This window comes from Panthera leo, chromosome A1 (genome assembly GCF_018350215.1).
Source record: "Panthera leo isolate Ple1 chromosome A1, P.leo_Ple1_pat1.1, whole genome shotgun sequence".
NCBI classification, from domain to species: Eukaryota; Metazoa; Chordata; class Mammalia; order Carnivora; family Felidae; genus Panthera; species Panthera leo.
In genome coordinates this window covers 87,346,458-87,366,685 of record NC_056679.1, presented here as the reverse complement: position 1 = coordinate 87,366,685, position 20,228 = coordinate 87,346,458, and the positions used below count along the sequence as shown (strand labels likewise).

Sequence of the window (20,228 nt, the reverse complement as noted above, 5' to 3'; positions counted from 1 at the left end):
TTTCTTAAATTACACATGTGACTGAAATCATATATTTGTCTTTCTCTGACTGACTTATTTCACTTAGCATAAAGCACTCTAGTTCTATCCATGTTGTTGCAAATGGCAAAATTTCATTCTTTTTGATCACCAAGTAATATTCCATTGTGTATATATACAACATCTTTTTTATCCGTTCATCAGTCAATGGATATCTGGGCTCTTTCCATACTTTGGCTATTTTCAATAGTGCTGCTATAAACATTGGGGAACATGTGTCCCTTCAAATCATCACTCCTGTATCTTTTGGATAAATACCTAGTAGTATAATCGCTGGGTCATGGGCAGTTCTATTTCCAATTTTTTGAGGAACCTCCATACTATTTTCCAGAGTGTCTCCACCAGTATGCAGTCACACCAATAGTGCAAAACCATTCCTCTTTCTCTGCATCCTCGCCAACATCTGTTGTTGCCTGAGTTGTTAATTTTAGACACTCTGACAGGTGTGAGATGGTGTCTCATTGTGGCTTTGATTTGTGTTTCCCTGGTGATAAGTGATGTTGAGCATCTTTTCATGTGTCTGTCATCTGGATGTCTTCTTTGGAAAAGTGTGTATTTGTGTCTTTTGCCCATTTCTTCACTACAGTATTTGTTTTTTGGGAGTTGAGTTTGATAAGGTGTGTATAGATTTTGGACACTAACCCTTTATCTAATATGTCATTTGCAAATATCTTCTCCCATTCTGTCGGTTGCCTTTTAGTTTTGCTGATTGTTTCCTTCACTGTGCAGAACCTTTTTCTCTTGAGGTCCCAATAGTTCATTTTTGCTTGTACTTCCTTTGCCTCTGGAGACATATCAGGTATTACGTTGCTGTGCCAAAGTCAAAGAGGTTGTTGCCTGGTTTCCCCTCTAGGATTTTGATGGCTTCCTGTCTTATGTTTAGGTATTTCATCCATTTTGAGTTCATTTTTTGTGTATGGTGTAAGAAAGTGGTTCTGGTTCATTCTTCTGCATGTTGCTCTCCAGTTGTCCTAACACCACTTGCTGAAGAAACTGCCTTTTTTCCATTGGATATTCTTTCCTACTTTGTCCAAGAGCAGTTGGCCACACATTTGTGGTTCCATTTCTGCATTCTCTATTCTGTTCCATTGATTTCTATTTCTGTTTTTGTTCCAATATCATACTGCCTTGATGATTATAGCTTTGTAATACAGCTTGGAGTCAGAAAATGTGATGCCTCCAGGTTTGGTTTTCTTTTTCAACATTACTTTGACTATTAGGGGTCTTTGTGATTCCATACATTTTTAGAATTGTTTGTTTTAGGTCTGTGAAGAATGCTGGCATTATTTTGATAGAGAATTCATTGAATATGTAGATTGCTTTGGGTTGTGTCGACATTTCAACAATATTTGTTTTTCAATCCATGAGCATGGAATGTTCTTCCATTTCTTTGTGTTTTCCTCAATTTTTTTTTTTCATCAGCTTTCTATAGTTTTCAGTGTATAGATCTTGCACCTCTTTGGTTAGGTTTTTTCCTAGGTATTTTATGGGTTTTGGTGCAATTGTAAATAGGATCGATTCCTTGATTTCCCTTTCTGCAGCTTCATTATTGGTGTATAGAAATGCAAATGATTTAGGAGCACCTGGGTGGCTCAGTCTGTTAAGCATCTGACTTCAACTCAGGTCATGATCTCATGGATTGTGAGGCTAGGACTTCTAATACTATGTTGAATAACAGTGGTGAGAGTCCACATCCTTGTCATGTTCCTGATCTTAGGGGGAACATATATGTCTTTCATATATGGCCATTATGATGGTGAGGTACTTTCTTTCTATCCCTATTTTCTTGATGATTTATCAAGAAAGGATGCTGCATTTTGTCAACTGCTTTTCCTGCATCTATTGAGAAGCTCATGTGGTTCTTATCCTTTCTTTTATTAATGTGATGTATCATATTGATTGATTTGCAGATATTGAACCAGCCCTGCATCCCAGGAATAATCCCACTTGATCATGGTGAATAACTCTTTTAAGGTATTGTTGGATTCAGTTTACAAGTATCTTGTTGAGAATTTTTGCATTCATGTTCATCAGGAAATTGGTCTGACAAAATAAGGTAAGAGAAAATTTAAATTGAAACAATTTATATAACAAAATAGAATAAAATTAAACAAAGAATAAAATAGAATAAGGATTTTAAAAATAATAAAAAGTAAAGTAGAAAATAATAAAATTAAATTTTTCTCTTTCTGTATCCAAGAAAGAGAAAGGAAAGAAAGAATAAAGAAAATGTAAGCAAAAACAGAAGCAAACAAAACAAATAAATGAACCAGCAAACAGAATGAAACACGAATGAAGTTACATCCAGTTTCCATGTAGAACTGAAACTATGAAGCACTCTAGAGTCCCTACACTAAGCAGGTGGAGTGACTTGTGCTGGCTGGTCTCCAGGGGGATGTGCTTGGAGGGTACAGTTGGGCATGGCTTGGTGTAATAGCTCCATTGTCCACTAGGTGGTGTTGCGTAGCTTACTGGGGTGTTTTAGTGTGGTGCATATGTGCCCTGTGCTTATGCATGTGCAGGAGATGTGGAAATGGCTTCATCCACCTTCCTAGTCTCTGGGGTAGGAACTTTGTGCTTTCAACAGTCCACAATCAAGCACCGCTCCTTTGTCTCAGGCCTCCTTCCACTCCCTGCCTCTACCTTGTCTGTGTCCAAGTCATCTGCCAGCCAGGTGGCAACTTCCTCCAGTTTTATCTCAGATATGGGTATGTTTCAAAACCTCACACTTCAGAGGTACACTGAAGCTTGTACCTGCACAGACTCTCTGCGGGGAGGATCTCACTGAGCAATGGCCGGGGTGTTGGCTTGCCACAGAAAACATTCATGCAATTGCACAGTGGCAGAAGTTCAGAGATTATGGCAAATCAGAATACACAGCTGGCACCAGGTTTCCCTGCACTCTTGGTGTCTTTGTCCTAATACCAACAAACGTGTGCTTTCTGTGGTCTGCTGGGACCTTTGCTGGTGGGGAGGCTGTTTGGCCTCTATCAAAAGCGCTTCAAACACGTGAACCAATTTTCCCTGTGTGACACACAGACCCCTCAGACCCTGCCATTCCTGAAGATTCACCCTGCTTCCTTGCCAGAGCACCACGAGGCACTGAGCTCTGGGCACTTCAGATTCTGTACCTCATTGTTTATAGAATCCTGGTGGTTTTGAAACCGTCTCCTTTCTCACCATCAATTGTTTTGGGGAACTGATTTCTTGTTCCCTCCCCAGTGAGTGTTTTCACTCTTTCTTTTTCTCTCCAGCAACTTTCAGGGCGGATTGCTTTTCTTACTCAATCCCAATGCACCACACTCTCCCCTTTTCTCCTTCTCTGTCCTGTCTCTGCAAAAACAATACCTTACCCTCTGTGACTTTTCCCTCCTTTAGTTCACCTCCTCACACACATAACTGTCAAATTCTGTGACTCAAATTATGCAGATTATTGCATTAAACCTCAGATCGATTTACTAGATATTCAAAATGGTTTGGTAGTGATATACCTATGTGTCACAGACCAGGCAACTCAGGGTCTCCATGCTGATCCACCATTTTAACTCTTCTTTCCAAAGAAGACTTTTTTTTTTAAAGATGTATCCACTTATCTCACTTAACCAGATTAGAAGATATAGAGGCAAAAGTTACAGCTTCCATCACTTTACAGACAAATATTTTTAGCCCCTCACCCTATAATTCCAGCAATGCACAAGCAAGTGTCCCAGTTAAATAGGTGGAACAAAACTATTTTCTTGGGAAAAAAATGTGGTGCCTCATTTTCTGTATGAGTAATAACACATGTTAGCCTCCCTAAACAAGTTTATCAAGCCAAGTGTGATGGAAAGAAATGAAAGCTCTAGAAACTTCATTCTGCTTGGATTCTCTGACCGGCCAAAGCTGGAGATGGTCTTGTTTTTCACTAACATGGTGTTTTACTTTCTGGCTGTCATGGGCAACTCAACTATCATCTTCCTGTCCCTGGTGGACCCTCGACTGCACAGGCCAATGTACTTCTTCCTCTGTAACCTGTCCCTCCTGGATCTCTGCTACACCTCTAGCAGCATTCCTCAGATGCTGGTCAACCTCTGGGGCCCACAAAAGACCATTACCTATATGGGCTGTGTCATACAACTCTTTGCGTTCCTGTCTGTGGGTGGCATTGAATGCATTCTTCTTTCTGTCATGGCCTATGACCGCTTTGTGGCTGTTTGCAAGCCTCTTCACTACATGACCATCATGCACCCACAGCTGTGCCTGCGACTGGCAGCCTGTGCCTGGCTCACTGGGATTGCCAATTCCATCCTCATGTCCCCACTGACAATGTCCTTGAAGCGGTGTGGTCACCATCACATCAACCACTTTGTGTGTGAGATGCCAGCCATCATCCGCATCTCCTGTGTGGACACTAGGCGTGTTGAAGGCCTGGTTTTCTTCTTGGCCATCCCCATTGTCCTGGTGCCCCTCGCCATGATATTGGTTTCCTATGGCTATATTATAGCCACAGTTTTGCGGATCCAGTCTGCAGCTGGGAGGCACAAGGCCTTCAACACCTGCTCTTCCCACATGATTGTAGTGTCTCTTTTCTATAGCACTATAATCTACATGTACATGCAGCCTGGGAATGTGGCAAGCCAGGACCAGGGCAAGTTCCTAACCCTCTTCTACTGTCTGGTGACTCCCACTCTGAATCCTTTCATCTACACACTGAGAAACAAAGATGTGAAGGGAGCCATGTGGAAGGTTCTTGGGAAAGACCACAGCCTGTTGGATGCAATAGGGCACTGATGCGGCAGGTATCACTCATCCTGAGATACTTATTGTCCATGAAAACTCTTTGTTCCAGGGCAATAACAATGCACAATGTCATATCAGATGCTAGAATGTGAACAGAGCAAGGTCTTCTCTCTTTCAGGGATCCTAAACTAAATAACTTGTATCTTTGCTTGCCGGTAGATGGAGAGAACCCTGTGTCCTTCCAAGTGACAGACTCAAAAGATAATGTGCTGGTGGAAAAAAAAATGCTACTTCCTCTTTGCTTAGTGGGGTTTATAGGGTGATAATTATTTCTTTGCAGATAACTTTAGACTATGATTCCAGAAAACTATAATGTGACTATTAAGTCAGATCTACTTATTTATTTAGTTATTTTAAATTTTGAATGTTTATTAATTTTTGAGAGAGAGAGAGCAGGGGAGGGGCATAGAGAGAGGGAGACACAGAATTTGAAGCAAGCTCCAGGCTCTGAGCTGTCAGCACAGAGCCTGATTTGAACCACAAGATCTTGACCTGAGCCGAAGTCAGACATTTAACCTACTGATCCCCCCAAGTGCTCTACTATTGATTCAGATCTAAGGAGAAGGAGCCTTCAGGCAGAAAAATGTGTGCATGTATGTGTGAGGGAGTGAATGGTATTTTGAGGTTCATTTGTTCCATTCCATATACTCTTTTGTTCCAAAAATTCTAGATCCCTGTGGAAAGTATACCATTACTAATTCAGGCTGTTGTCTGCCTCCTCCTTCCCCGTGCAAATAATTTATAACTGCTTCTCTAGGAACAGTATTTCTTTAAAATTCCAGGTCATATGCCACTTATTGGTCATTAAATCAATTTGACAAGCATTTAAGGCAACAGGCGTTTAACAGTGAGTTAAGTTAGCATAAAATGGAATAGAAAATTTCAGAGAGGATTGCACAAGGTAGGGTAAGTCAGTTGTGTGAGTGTCTATGTGTGTATGTGTATCAAATATTTTACCTACATGAATCATTGACACAAAAGTTTGAAAGTCACTGACTTGAAAAGTCTTTATTGAAACAAGTTTCAAAGAAGGCAGTACACCTGCAGTGGGAAAAAATTAGGGATACAATTATTTTATTTTATTTTTTAAAGATTTTATTTACATTCCAGTTAGTGAACATACAGTGTAATATTAATTTAAGATGTACAATGTAGTGATTCAATACTTTCATACAACACCCAGTGCTCATCTCAACAAGTCCAGTCCTTAATCCCCATTACACATTTAGCCCATCCCCCCACCCACCTCTCCTCTGGTGACCATCACGTTGTTCTCTATTGTCAAGAGTCTGTTTCTTGGATTGCCTCTCTCTCTTTTCTTTTAGGGATACAATTCTTAACAATTCAAGAGCAGAGGGTCATAGAAGGAAATAGTGTCATGTTAACATGTGGATGGGAACAGTGTGGAAAGTAACCAGGCCACAGCTGCTTAGTATGAGAACATTTGCCAGGATAAATGATGCTAATGATGATGATGATTATAATGATAATGATGATATTAAATTATGATGAATATGGAAGTATAGTTCATTCATTAACCCATGTATTTTCACCTTCTGACTGTTCTGAAGTAGAAACGATTCAAGATTTAATGGCAAGCCATGGTTTACTTTGCAATATTTTTTTCTTAGACTTTGTTGTACAAGGTGAAAATGAGAATCTTTAAGTTGTAAAAATTAATGAAATTAATAAACTTTCAACTATTTCTGGGAACTAATTAGTCTCTGTAATTCTGAACTTTATGTGTCTACTTGACTAGGCCATAATATCTGGGTATTTCAAACCCCAGTCAGGATTTTCTGTGAAGGTATTTTTAGATGAGATTAAAACTTAAATCAGTAGACTTTGAATAATCAATTGCTCTCCATTATGTGGAGAACTCTGCAATTAGTGGAAGGTCTTATGATAAAACAATCTGAGTTCCCCTTAGAAAGACTGAATTCTGCCTTCAGACCATGGTTGGGCTTTGGCTGCAACATCAACTCTTTCTTGGGTCTTCAGCTTGTCCTGCAGATTTTCAACTTGTGTCTCCCTCTGTCTAACTGTCTACCTCTCTATCTATATACCTGTCTACCAATGTGTGTCTGTATCATTATCTATTTATCTATCTATCATCTATCTATCTATCTATCATCTATCTATCTATCTATCTATCATCTTTCTATCTCTCATTTATCTATTATCTGTATCTGTGCATTCTATTGATTCTGTTTCTTTGGAGAACTCTGATATTTTAGAAATACTTTAAAAATAAGTATGTCTAGATTTAATTTTGCATAAGTTTTACTTATTTTTTTAAAATCCCAGCTTCTTTATGTTCATGCTCAGTTTTAATACTTCTTTTCTTATGTTCAACAACCATTTCCTTGAACAAGAGAAGCTTTGTTTTTATTTATTAATTTTTAAATGTTTATTTATTTTTGAGAGAGTGAGAGGGAGAGCATGAACAGGAAAGGGGCAGAAAAAAGGGGGACAGAGGATCCAAAGCAGACACTGCACTAACTGCAGTAAGCAAGACATGGGGCCCAAACTCATGAACTATGAGATCACAACCTGAGCCAAATTTGCACCCTCAACCGACTGAACAACAAGATGCCCCGTTATTTTTTATTTTCAGCCAACACTTCTTTACTGGATTAATAGAAATTAGAAAAACATGTGAATATTGCAGAGAATTAGGAGGGCAAGTTAGTTTAGGTGTGTACACTTTATTTTCCGATTTCTCTAAATAGAAGAAAGTTTGTTGTAATTTTTCTTCTTTTGTGTCTTTAGGAAATCTCTGAATCCTTTTTAATGTTTTTGCCTTTTGGTGGTTTTGATACATTTATACTTGAATGCACTAGGCATTGCAAGTTGTAAGTATAGGTCACGTGTCCTCTCTGGGTAGCTTCTGGTGCAATGTCACATGCATTTAGTGTGGGCCTGTATAAACAACAGTGTTAAAACAATGTTTTAGCCTATGTTGAAATAAGTCATTTAGAATTACCAATTTACTTTTTTCTTTTCTTTTCTTTTTTTCTTTTTTCCAGGAAATAATCCTATAGCTTCTTTCTATTTAGAGAATCCACCCAATTTTATATACGTACCGTATTAATTCTAACATGATTGGTAAAGGTCAATTAAGATAAGATTGTTAGCATGTTTCAACTGTTTATGAAAAACACAATTCATAACTACCAGTAAATGTAAACATGCTTTTCTTTTTCTTTTCTTTAGTTAAAAATTTTTTTAACATTTATTTATTGCTGAGAGACACAGAGACAGAGCATGAGCACAGGAGGGGCAGAGAAGGAAGGAGACACAGAATCTGAAGCAGGCTCCAGGCTCTGAGCTGTCAGCACAGAGCCTGACGTAGGACTGAAACTTATGAACTGCAAGATCATGACCTGAGCCTAAGTCAGATGCTTAAGTGACTGAGCCACACAGGTGCCCCCATAAACATTTTTTTTCTAATAAATACTTTAACATACACAATTTCACACTGCTAACATATAGAAGAGATAAATATTAAAAAGTCTTACCAAAAAGTACCTGGAAGGTTTTTAGTAAATATATGTAGACACAGATTTTTCTTCATTTTGACAAAATGCAGATTTGAATAATTGAATTGTTGGATAGTTTTATGTACTTAGTCTCTAAATGTACCCTTTTCTAAACAAAAGGAAATCTTTTTGCATCACAAATGCTGTTGTGTCAAGGTTTTTTCAAGGTTTAACATTGGATATGATTCCAGTTTGTATACATGGTTCCCAGTAGGATTTTTGTTGAGGAATATCCTATTGTTAGTCCATGCAACTTCATCACTGTATCTTGTCCCTTTTTATTTTTAAATTTATTTATTTAATATACACATTCATGTATAATTAGCATTAGTGTTATATTAGTTTCATACGTACAATATAGTGATACAACATTTCCATACAATACCCAGTGCTCATCATAAGTATGCTTTTAATCCCCTTTATCTATTTTCTCATCCCTCCTCCCACCTTTCCTCAGGCAACCACCACTTTGTTCTATGATTTTTATTTATTTGTTTGTCTCTTTTAACCTTGTTCATTACTTTTATTATTCCACATACAAGTGAAATTGCATGGTATTTTTTCTCGGACTGACTTATTTTATTTAGCTTTATACCCTCTAACTCCATCCATGTCGTTGAAAATGGCAAGATTTTATTCTTTCTTGTGGTTAATATTGCATTGTGTATATATACCACTTATTCTTTATCCAATTTTCAGTTGATGTGCACTTGGGTTGTTTCCATGTCTTGGCTATTAACATTGCAAAAACACAGGGGTGCACATGTTTTTTTGAATTAGTGTTTTTATTTTCTTTGGGCAAACACAAAGCATTGAAAATACTCAAATATATATAAATATAAATATAAATATATATATACATATATATATATATATATATATGTATATATATATACACACACACACACACACACACGCATACATACATACATACATACATATAAATTTTGAGGAATGTCCATACTGTTTTCTACAGTGGCAGCACTAGTTTGCATTCCCACTAGCAGTGCAAAAGAGATCTTCTTTCTCTGCATCCTCACCAACATCTGTTGCTGCCTGAGTTGTTAATATTAGCAATTCTGACAGGTGTGAGGTGGTATCTCATTGTGATTTTGATTTGTATTTCCCTGATGATGAGTGAAGTTGAGCATTTTTTCATGTGTCGGTTGGTCATCTGGATGTCTTCTTTGGAGAAGTATCTATTCATGTCTTTTGCCCATTTCTTCACTGGATTATGTGTTTTATGGGGGTGTTCAGTTTGATAGGTTCCTTATAGATTTTGGATACTAACCCTTTATCTGATATGTCGTTTGAAAATCTCTTCTCCCACTCTATCAGTTGTGTTTTAGTTTTGCTGATTGCTTCCTTCGCTGTGCAAAAGGTTTTTGTTTTGATGAGGTCCCAGTAGTTCATTTTTGCTTTTGTTTCCCTTGCTTCCAGAGATGTGTTGATTACTAATTCGACGTGTTAGTAGCACGTCGTGTTTTGTTTCCCTTGCCTCCAGAGACGTGTTGCTCGACGTGTTACTAATTCGATTTCCTTATTGGTTATGGGTCTGTTCAAATTTTCTATTTCTTTCTGTTTCAGTTTTGGTAGTGTATATGTTTCTAGGAATTTGTTTGTTACTTCCAGATTGCTCATTTTATTGGCATATAATTGCTCATATTATTCTCTTATTATTGTTTTTATCTTTGAAGTGTTGGTTGTGATCGATCCTCTTTCATTCTTGATTTTATTTACTTGGGTCCTTTCCTTTTTCTTTTTGATCAAACTGGCTAGTGGTTTATCAGTTTTGTTAATTCTTTCAAAGAACCAGCTTTTGGCTTCATTGATCTGTTCTACCATTTTGTTTTTGGTTTTGGTTTTGGTTTCAAAAGCATTAATTTCTGCCCTAATCTTTATTATTTCCTGTCTTCTGCTGGTTTTGGGTTTTATTTGCCATTCTTTTTCCAGCTCCTTAAGGCGTAAGGTTAGGTTCTGTATCTGAGATCTTTCTTCCTTCTTTAGGAAGGCCTGGATTGCTATATACGTCCCTCTTATGAGCGCCTTTGCTGTGTCCCAGAGGTTTTGGGTTGTGGTGTTATCATTTTCACTGACTTCAATATACTTTTTTTTTTTAAAGATGAAATTTATTGTCAAATTGGTTTCCATACAACACCCAGTGCTCATCCCAAAAGTGCCCTCCTCAATACCCACCACTCACCCTCCCCTCTCTCTCAGCCCCCAATCAACCATCAGTTTGTTCTCAGTTTTTAAGAATCTCTTATGCTTTGGCTCTCTCCCTCTCTAACCTCTTTTTTTTTCTTCCCCTCCTCCATGGACTTCTGTTAAGTATCTCAGGATCCACATAAGAGTGAAAACACATGGTATCTGTCTTTACGTGTATGACTTATTTCACTTAGCCTAACACTCTCCAGTTCCATCCACCTTGCTACAAAAGGCCATATTTCATTCTTTCTGATTGCCACGTAGTATTCCATTGTGTATATTAACCATAATTTCTTTATCCATTAGTCAGTTGATGGACATTTAGGCTCTTTCCATAATTTGGCTACCTTTGAAAGTGCTGCTATAAACATTGGGGTACGAGTGCCCCTCTGCATCAGCACTCCTGTATCCCTTGGGTAAATTCCTAGCAGTGCTATTGCTGGGTCATAGGGTAGATATATTTTTAATATATTTTTTGAGGAACCTCCACACTGTTTTCCAGAGTGGCTGCACCAATTTGCATTCCCAACAGTGCAAGAGGGTTCCCGTTTCTCCACATCCTCTCCAGCATCTATAGTCTCCTGATTTGTTCATTTTAGCCACTCTGACTGGCTTGAGGTAGTATCTCAGTGTGGTTTTGATTTGTATTTCCATGATGAGGAGTGATGTTGAGCATCTTTTCATGTGCCTGTTGGCCATCCGGATGTCTTCTTTAGAGAAGTATCCATGTTTTCTGCCAATTTCTTCACTGGATTATTTGGTTTTGGGGTGTGGAGTTTGGTGAGCTCTTTATAGATTTTGGATACTAGCCCTTTGTCCGATATGTCATTTGCAAATATCTCTTCCCATCCCTTTGGTTGCCTTTTAGTTTTGTTGATTGTTTCCTCTGCAATGCAGAAGTTTTTATCTTCATGAGGTCCCAATAGTTCCTTTTTGCTTTTAATTCCCTTTGGGGATGTGTCAAGTAAGAAATTGCTGCGGCTGAGATCAGAGAGGTTTTTTCCTGCTTTCTCCTCTAGGGTTTTGATACTTTTCTGTCTCACATTCAGGTCCTTCATCCATTTTGAGTTTATTTTTGTGAATGATGTAAGAAAGTGGTCTAGTGTCATTCTTCTGCATGTTGCTGTCCAGTTCTCCCAGCACCATTTGTTAAAGAGACTGTCTTTTTTCCATTGTGTATTTTTCCTTCTTTGTCAAAGATTAGTTGGCCATACTTGTGTGGGTCTAGTTCTGGGGTTTCTATTCTATACCATTGGTCTATGTGTCTGTTTTTGTGCCAATACCATGCTGTCTTGATGATGACAGCTTGGTAGTAGAAGCTAAAGTCTGGGATTGTGATGCCTCCTGCTTTGGTCTTCTTCTTCAAAAGTACTTTGGCTATTCGGGGCCTTTTGTGGTTCCATATGAATTTTAGGATTGCTTGTTCTAGTTTCGAGAAGAATGCTGGTGCAATTTTCATTGGGATTGCATTGAATGTGTAGATAGCTTTGGGTAGTATTGACATTTTCACAATATTTATTCTTCCAATGCATGAGCACGGAATGTTTTTCCATTTCTTTATATCTTCTTCAATTTCCTTCATAAGCTTTGTATAGTTTTCAGCATACAGATCTTTTACATCTTTGGTTAGGTTTATTCCTAGGTATTTTATGCTTCTTGGTGCAATTGTGAATGGGATCAGTTTCTTCATTTGTCTTTCTGTTGCTTCATTATTAGTGTATAAGAATGCAACTGATTTCTGTATATTGATTTCATATCCTGCAACTTTGCTGAATTCATGTATCAGTTCTAGCAGACTTTTGGTGGAGTCTATCGGATTTTCCATGTATAATATCATGTCATCTGCAAAAAGTGAAAGCTTAACTTCATCTTTGCCAATTTTGGTGCCTGATTGCTGATGCTAGAACTTCCAACACTATGTTAAACAACACTGGTGAGAGTGGACATACCTGTCATGTTTCTGATCTCAGGGAGAAACGTCTCAGTTTTTCCCCATGGAGGATGATATTAGATGTGGGCTTTTCATAAATGGCTTTATGATGTTTAAGTATGTTACTTGTATCCCATTGGAAGTTACTTCTATTCCATTGGAAAATGGAAAATCATTCCATTTGCTTGAGGGTTTTCATTAAGACAGGATGCTGAATTTTGTCAAATGCCTTTTCTGCATCGATTGACAGGATCATATGGTTCTCATCTTTTCTTTTATTAATGTGATATATCATATTGATTGATTTGTGAATGTTGAACCAGCTCTGCATCCCAGGAATGAATCCCACTTGATCTTGGTGAATAATTCTTTTTATATGCTGTTGAATTCAATTTGCTAGTATCTTATGGAGAATTTTTTGCATCCATATTCATCAGGGATATTGGCCTGTAGTTCTCTTTTATTGTTGGGTTTCTATCTGGTTTAGGAATCAAAGTAATGCTGGCCTCATAGAATGAGTCTGCAAGTTTTCCTTCCCTTTCTATGTTTTGGAACAGCTTGAGAATGATAGGTATTATTTCTGCTTTAAATGTTTGGTAGAATTCCCCAGGGAAGCCATCTGGTCCTGGAATCTTATTTATTGGGATATTCTTGATAACTGATTCAATTTCTTCGCTGGTTATGGGTCTGTTCATGTTTTCTATTTCTTCCTGTTTGACTTTAGGAAATGTGTGCGTGCTTAGGAATTGGTCCATTTCTTCCAGGTTGTCCAGTTTGTTGTCGTATAAGTTTTCATAGTATTCCATGATAATTGCTTGTATTTCTGAGGGATTGGTTGTGATCATTCCATTTTCATTCATGTTTTTATCTATTTGGGTCCTCTCCCTTTTCTTTTTGAGAAGCCTGGCTAGAGGTTTATCAATTTTGTTTATTTTTTCAAAAAACCAACTCTTGGTTTCGTTGATCTGCTTTACAGTTTTTTAAAAAATTCTATATTGTTTATTTCTGCTCTGATCTTTATTATTTCTCTTCTGCTGGGTTTGAGGTATCTTTGCTTTTCTGCTTGTATTTCCTTTAGGTGTGCTGTTAGATTTTGTATCTGGGATTTTTCTTGTTTATGGAGATAGGCCTGGATTGCAATGTATTTTCCTCTCAGGACTGCCTTCGCTGCATCCCAAAGCATTTAAATTGTTGTATTTTCATTTTCATTTGTTTACATAAATATTTAATTCCTTCTCTAATTGTCTGGTTGTCCCTTTCATTCTTTCATAGGGTGTCCTTTAACCCCCATGCTTTTGGAGGTTTTCCAGACTTTTTTCTGTGGTTGATTTCAAGCTTCATAGCATTGTGTTCTGAAAGTGTGCATGGTATGATCTCAATTCTTGTATACTTATGAAGGGCTTTTTTTGTGACCCAGTATGTGATCTATCCTGCAGAATTTTTCATGTGCACTGGAGAAGAAAGTGCATTCTGTTGCTTTGGCATGCAGAGTTCTAAATATATCTGTCAAGTCCATCTAATCCAATTTATCATTCATGGGCCTCGTTTCTTTATTGATCCTGTGTCTAGATGATCTATCCATTGTTGTAAGTGGAGTATTAAAGTCCCCTGCAATTACCACATTCTTATAAATAAGGTTGGTTTGTTTGTGATTAATTGTTTTATGTATTTTGGGGCTCCTGTATTCAGCGCATAGACATTTATAATTGTTCACTCTTCCTGATGGATAGAGCCTGTAATTACTATATAATCCCCTTCTTCACTTCTTGTTACAGCTTTTAATTTAAAGTCTAGTTTTTCTGATATAAGTATGTCTACTACTCCAGCTTTCTTTTGACTTCCAGTAGCATGATAGGTAGTTCTCTATCCCCTCACTTTGAATCTGAAGGTGTCCTCAGGTCTAAAATGAGTCTCTTATAGACAGCAAATAGATGGGTCTTGTTGTTGTTGTTGTTGTTGTTGTTGTTGTTGTTTTATCCATTCTGATAACTATGTCTTGTGGTTGGAGCATTTAGTGCATTTATATTTGGTGTTATTACAGAAAGATATGGGTTTAGAGTCCTTGTGATTTCTGTAGGTTTCATGCTTGTAGTGTTTTCTCTGGTACTTTGTGGTCCTTGCAACATTTCACTCACGGAATCCCCTTAGGATCTCTTGTAGGGCCGGTTTAGTGGTGATGAATTCCTTCAGTTTTTGTTTGTTTGAGAAGTCCTTTTTTCTCTTCTATTCTGGATGACAGACTTGGTAGATGAAGGATTCTTGGCTGCATATTTTTTCTGTTCATCACATTGAAGATTTCCTGCCATTCCTTTCTGGCCTGCCAAGTTTTAGAAGATAGGTCTGCCACAAGTCTTATGGGTCTCCTTTTATAACTTAGATCATGTTTATCCCTAGCTGCTTCAGAATTTTCTCTTTATCCTTGTATTTTGCCAGTTTCATTATGATATGTCATGCAGAAGATCAATTCAAGTTAAGTCTGAAGGGAGTTCTCTGTTCCTCTTGGATTTCACTGCCTTTTTACTTCCCCAGATCAGGGAAGTTCTCAGCTATGATTTGTTCAAGTACACTTTCAGCCCCTTTCTCTCTCTTCTTCTTCTTCTTCTGGAATTACTATGATAAGAATATCATTCCATTTGATTGTGTCACTTAGTTCTCTAATTCTTCCCTCATACTACTGGATTTTTTTATCTCTCTTTTTCTCAGCTTCCTCCTTTTCCATAATTTTACCTTCTAATTCACCTATTCTCTCCTCTACCTCTTCAATCCGAGCTGTGATGGCCTCCATTTTATTTTACACCTCATTTATAGCATTTTTAACTCCTCATGACTTTTTCTTTGTCTCTTGATCTCTGTAGCATTAGATTCTCTGCTGTCCTCTATGCTTTTTTCAAGCCCAGCGATTAATTTTATGACTATTTTTCTAAATTCTTGTTACATTATATTGCTTAAATCATTTTTGATAAATTCGTTAGCTGTCGCTACTTTCTGGAGTTTCTTTTGAAGATAATTCTTCCGTTTCATCATTTTGCATAGTGCCTGCAGTGGCACCAAACTGCAGGGAACTTTCCCAAACTGCAGTGGCGCCAAACTGCAAACTACTCCACTTTCTGGAGTAACTTGTCTTGGTGGGCTGGGCCATAGTCAGATCTGATGTCTGTCCCCAGCCCACCACTGGGACCACAGTCAGACTGGTGTTTACCTTATCGTCCCCTCTCCCAGGGGCAGGATTCACTGTGGAGTGGTGTGGCCCCTGTCCAGGCTACTTGCACACTGCCAGGCTTGTGGTGCTGTTTGATGTGATGTGGCATTTTAGCTGGGATGGATTTGCAAGGTGCACAGGTGCACGAGGGGCAAGCTCAGCTTGCTTTGCTGTGGGTGGTCCCTTGCAGGAGGGTCCCTGCATTATCAGGAGGGAGGCAGACCCATCCGAGGGATGGATCCACAGGTGTAAGCAAGTTCGTTGATGGGAACTTGTTCCCTTTGGAATTTTGGCTGTGGGATGAGAGAGGGAGATGGTCCTTGCTTTGTTCCCCCGCCGAGCTGAGCTCTGTCTTCTGGGTCTCAACAACTCTCTTTCCTGGTGTCCTTTCACCTTCCCTGCTCTCCAAGAGCAGACCTGTTGACTTATAACATTCCAGATGTTAAGTCCCCCTGGCTGTAAGAACTTAGGGAGTCTGATCCTTCCGCCTTTGTTAGCCAGACTTCGTGGACTGCCCCTCTTCCCCTCTGGCTCCCTCCCACCAGTCCGTGTAGCAGGCACTGCCTCTCACCCCTTCCTACCCTCTTCTGTGGGCCTCTTGTCTATGCTTGGCTCCAGAGAGTCCATTCCGCTGGGTGTTTTTCTGGGTTATTTAGTCAGATGTGGGTGGAATCTAAGCAATCAGCAGGAAGAGGTGAGCCCAGCATCCTTGTACACAGCCATCTTCCCCTCTGAATATTTAGTCCTTTATTAAAGTCTATTTTGTTTAGGAGAGAATGCAGTGTTGGGCATGCACAAGAAAAGAAAAAAAAAATAGTTCAGAGCATGGATTGGGGAGCTAGAGGTACTGAGATCAAGGTTTTTTTCTAACAGAATGTGGAGCTCAAACTAAGGTTTTAGAAATGTACAACTTTCTCTGGAGTGGAGCTGTGACAGGCGCTCCTGGGAAGAAGGAGGACACTGGACCTGGAGTGCATAGGATGATGTAGGCTTTTTCTGGGTCGCACTAAGAGAGAACTTTCCTCTTGGAGTACATTTAGAAGAAGGTATATTATCTCTCCAAGGACAAAAATCCCTACAGACACCACCAATAGGACTTTCATCAACAGGGGACAGAGGCATATACAGAGGGCAGATAACTTGGTTGCTGATTTTCATGGTGCTACACCATAGATTCCACACACTGCATAGGCTTGGGACTGTTTGTCCCCAGAGATAGCATGGAGAGGCTCTAATCCAGAGGAAGGGGGAGAGTCTGTGTAGTGCTGAGTCCTTTAAGGTTTTGTGTTTTTGTATCCCAGATTCATCCTAAAGATAAAAGGCAGGAGAGCTGTGGTGCAGGGAACATTGACACCTCTCACTATTCTGTGAGGGCTTCCTGAAAAACAGGGATGTGAGATCCCTTGTCTTGTGATCAGAGTGTGGGATGGCTCCATTTTTCCCAACAACAATAGGGTTGGACTTCAGAGAGCAACACCTTGAGCCCCATGGGAGACAGAACCCACTTACATCAAACCCCATCCCCAGTGACTGGCAATTGCTTATATACCAGGTCAAAACTGACTCTGAGCCAGTGCAGTGAGCCTTTATTCCAGAAGGCAAGAACAGGCAGCACCCTGCATGCACCAAGTGTATTGAAAATAGATTGCTTTAAAGCTTCACTTGAAGATCTAGTGGAAATAAGACCAGAATTTTTTTTTCCTTTTTAATCTTCTTTTTTTTTCCTTTGCTATCAGGTTTATAGTTTTTTGTTCTTTTTTTTTTCATTTTCTTTTTTCTCTTCTTGTTTTTGAATCAGGCTTCTTTTTCTCTCCTTTTTTTCCCCTTTCTTTTCTCTTCTTTTTCTTTCTCTCTGTTTGGAATAAAGCTTTTAGTGTTTGATTGTCTGTTTGTTTTTTCTCATTCATTTCCTTTCCTCTTTTTTAAAGCAGGTATACCCCCCCTTTTCTTCTTTTCTTTTCTTTTTTTTTTTTTTGAGGCTTATTTTTTTTTTTTAAATTTTTTTTTCAACGTTTTTTATTTATTTTTGGGACAGAGAGAGAGACAGAGCATGAACGGGGGAGGGGCAGAGAGAGAGGGAGACACAGAATCGGAAACAGGCTCCAGGCTCCGAGCCATCAGCCCAGAGCCTGACGCGGGGCTCGAACTCACGGACCGCGAGATCGTGACCTGGCTGAAGTCGGACGCTTAACCGACTGCGCCACCCAGGCGCCCCGAGGCTTATTTTAACAAAGAAATAAAAGCATATCTACTTCCAGGTCCAATTTCTCCTCACTGCAAGCCAGAAGGAGCTTAGCAAGGACTGAGCAGTGGGAAAGAGCAACTAAAAAACAACAGCACAGTGCACACAGCATACTCTAGAAGCACTTCATGAAGTGCCAGGTTCTGTACAGGGAATGACCTTTTTAAAGATAGTATTGCCCTCAGGTTCAGGATACAGAAATAGCTTTCAAATATGCAAAAGACAGAAACTTGGCCAAAATGACAAGATGGAAAAATTCTTCCCAAAAGAAATATCAAAAAGAAATCATAGCCAAGGACTTGCTCAAGACAAAAATAAACAATATTTCTAAACAGACATTTTGAACAGGAGTCATAAATCTACTAAGTAGTTTAGATAAAAGCATAGAAGGCACCAGAGAAACCATTGTTGCAGACATCAAAGATCTAAAAGCTATTCAGGTTGAAATAAAAACGACTATAATTGAGATGGAAAACTGACTGGATTTAGTCATAATAGGTTGAGGGAGAAGAGAAAATAGGTGATATAGAAGATAAAAGTATAGAAACAATGAATCTGAAAAGAAGAGGGAAAGAAAACTTAGATCACAAAGGCAGACTTATAGAACTCAGCAACTCATAAAGTGAAATAATATAAATGTCTTAAGAGTTCCAGAAGAAAAGTGGAAAAAGAAGGTAGGCAATTTGAGCAAATTGCAGCCAAGAGTTTCCTAATCTGGGGAAGGAAACAACCATTCAAGTCCAAGAGGCACAAAGAACTCCCAACAAAATCAATCAAATCATGTCAACATCACACATATTATAGTGAAACTTGCAAAATACAAAGATAAAGAGAGAATTCTGAAATCTGTTAGGAATAAAAGATCCTTAACCTACAAGGGTTAACACATAAGGTTAGCAGCAGACCTGTCCACTGAAACTTGGGAAACCATAAGGTAATGGCAGGACATATTCAACATACTGGATGTGAAAAATATGCAGCCATGTCATTCATAATAGAAGGACAGATAAAATGTTTCCCAGAGAAATAAAAAATAAAGGAGTTCGTGACCAACACACCATCCCCACAAGAAATTTTAAGGTCGTGACCAACAAACCATCCCCACTACTCTTGTAGTGGAGGGGGAATAAAAGACCAAAGTAACAAAGACTAGAAAGGAGCAGAGAACATCACCAGAAACACCAACTCTACAGGTAAATTTAGGCACTAAAGTCATATCTTTCAGTAGTCACTGTGAATGTAAATGGACTAAAGCTCCAAACAAAAGATGAAGGGTATCAGAATGGATAAGAAAAAAGACCCCATCATGTGATACCTGCAAGAGACTCATTTTAGACCTAACGACATCTCCAGATGCTAATCATCTATCTTGCTAATTGTCATCAAAAGAAAGCTGGGGTATCCATGCTTATACCAGACAAACTAGATTTTAAAACAAAGAGTATAACAAGAGATGGAGAAATGTATTATATCATAATTAAGGGGTCTACCCATCAAGAAGATCTAACAATTGTAAATATTTATATCCCTCAACTTGAAATAACCCAAATATATAAATCAATTAATCACAAACATAAACTCATTTATAATAGTACCATAGTAGTAGGGCACTGTAACACCCCACTTATAGCAATAGACAGATTACCTAAACAGAAAATCAACAAGGAAACAATAATTTTGAATGACACATCAGACACATGGACTTAACAGATATATTCAGAACATTTATGCCTAAAGCATCAGAATACACATTCTTCTCAAATGCACATGGAACGTTCTCCAGAATAGATCAAATAGTGGGTCACAAATCAGCCCTCAACAATTACAAAAAGATAAAAATCATACCATGCATGTTGTTGGATCACAACACTATGAAACTTGAAGTTAACCCCAAGAAAAAAATCTGCAAATCCCTCAATAACATACATGGAGGTTAAAGAGCATCCTACTAAATAATGAGGGGCTACCAGCATGGAAGCAAATGAAAACTGAAATCACCACAGTCCAGAACCTTTGGGAGGCAACAAAGGCAGTCCTATGAGGAAATTATATTGCAATTTAGGCCTATCTAGAGAAGCAAGAAAATTCACAAATACACAACCCAACCTTACATCAAAAGGAGCTAGAAAAGTAGCAGCAAATGAAACCACAACCCAGCTGAAGAAGGGAAATAATAAGATTAGAATAGAAATAAATGATAAATAAACCAGCAAACAAAAATTCTGGTAGAACATACCAACAAAACTAGGCGTTGCTTCTTTGAAAGAATGAACAAAATTGATAAAGTCC

At 38.5% G+C, this 20,228-nt stretch overlaps 1 protein-coding gene across 1 annotated transcript; it reads left to right on the top strand.

The window, feature by feature from the left end:
- Positions 1–3,861: 3,861 nt before the first annotated feature.
- Positions 3,862–4,809, top strand: LOC122229802 (putative olfactory receptor 2W6). Its single transcript, XM_042955298.1, has one exon. It carries the CDS (start codon positions 3,862–3,864, stop codon positions 4,807–4,809), a length of 948 nt encoding a protein of 315 aa, XP_042811232.1.
- Positions 4,810–20,228: the final 15,419 nt, after the last annotated feature.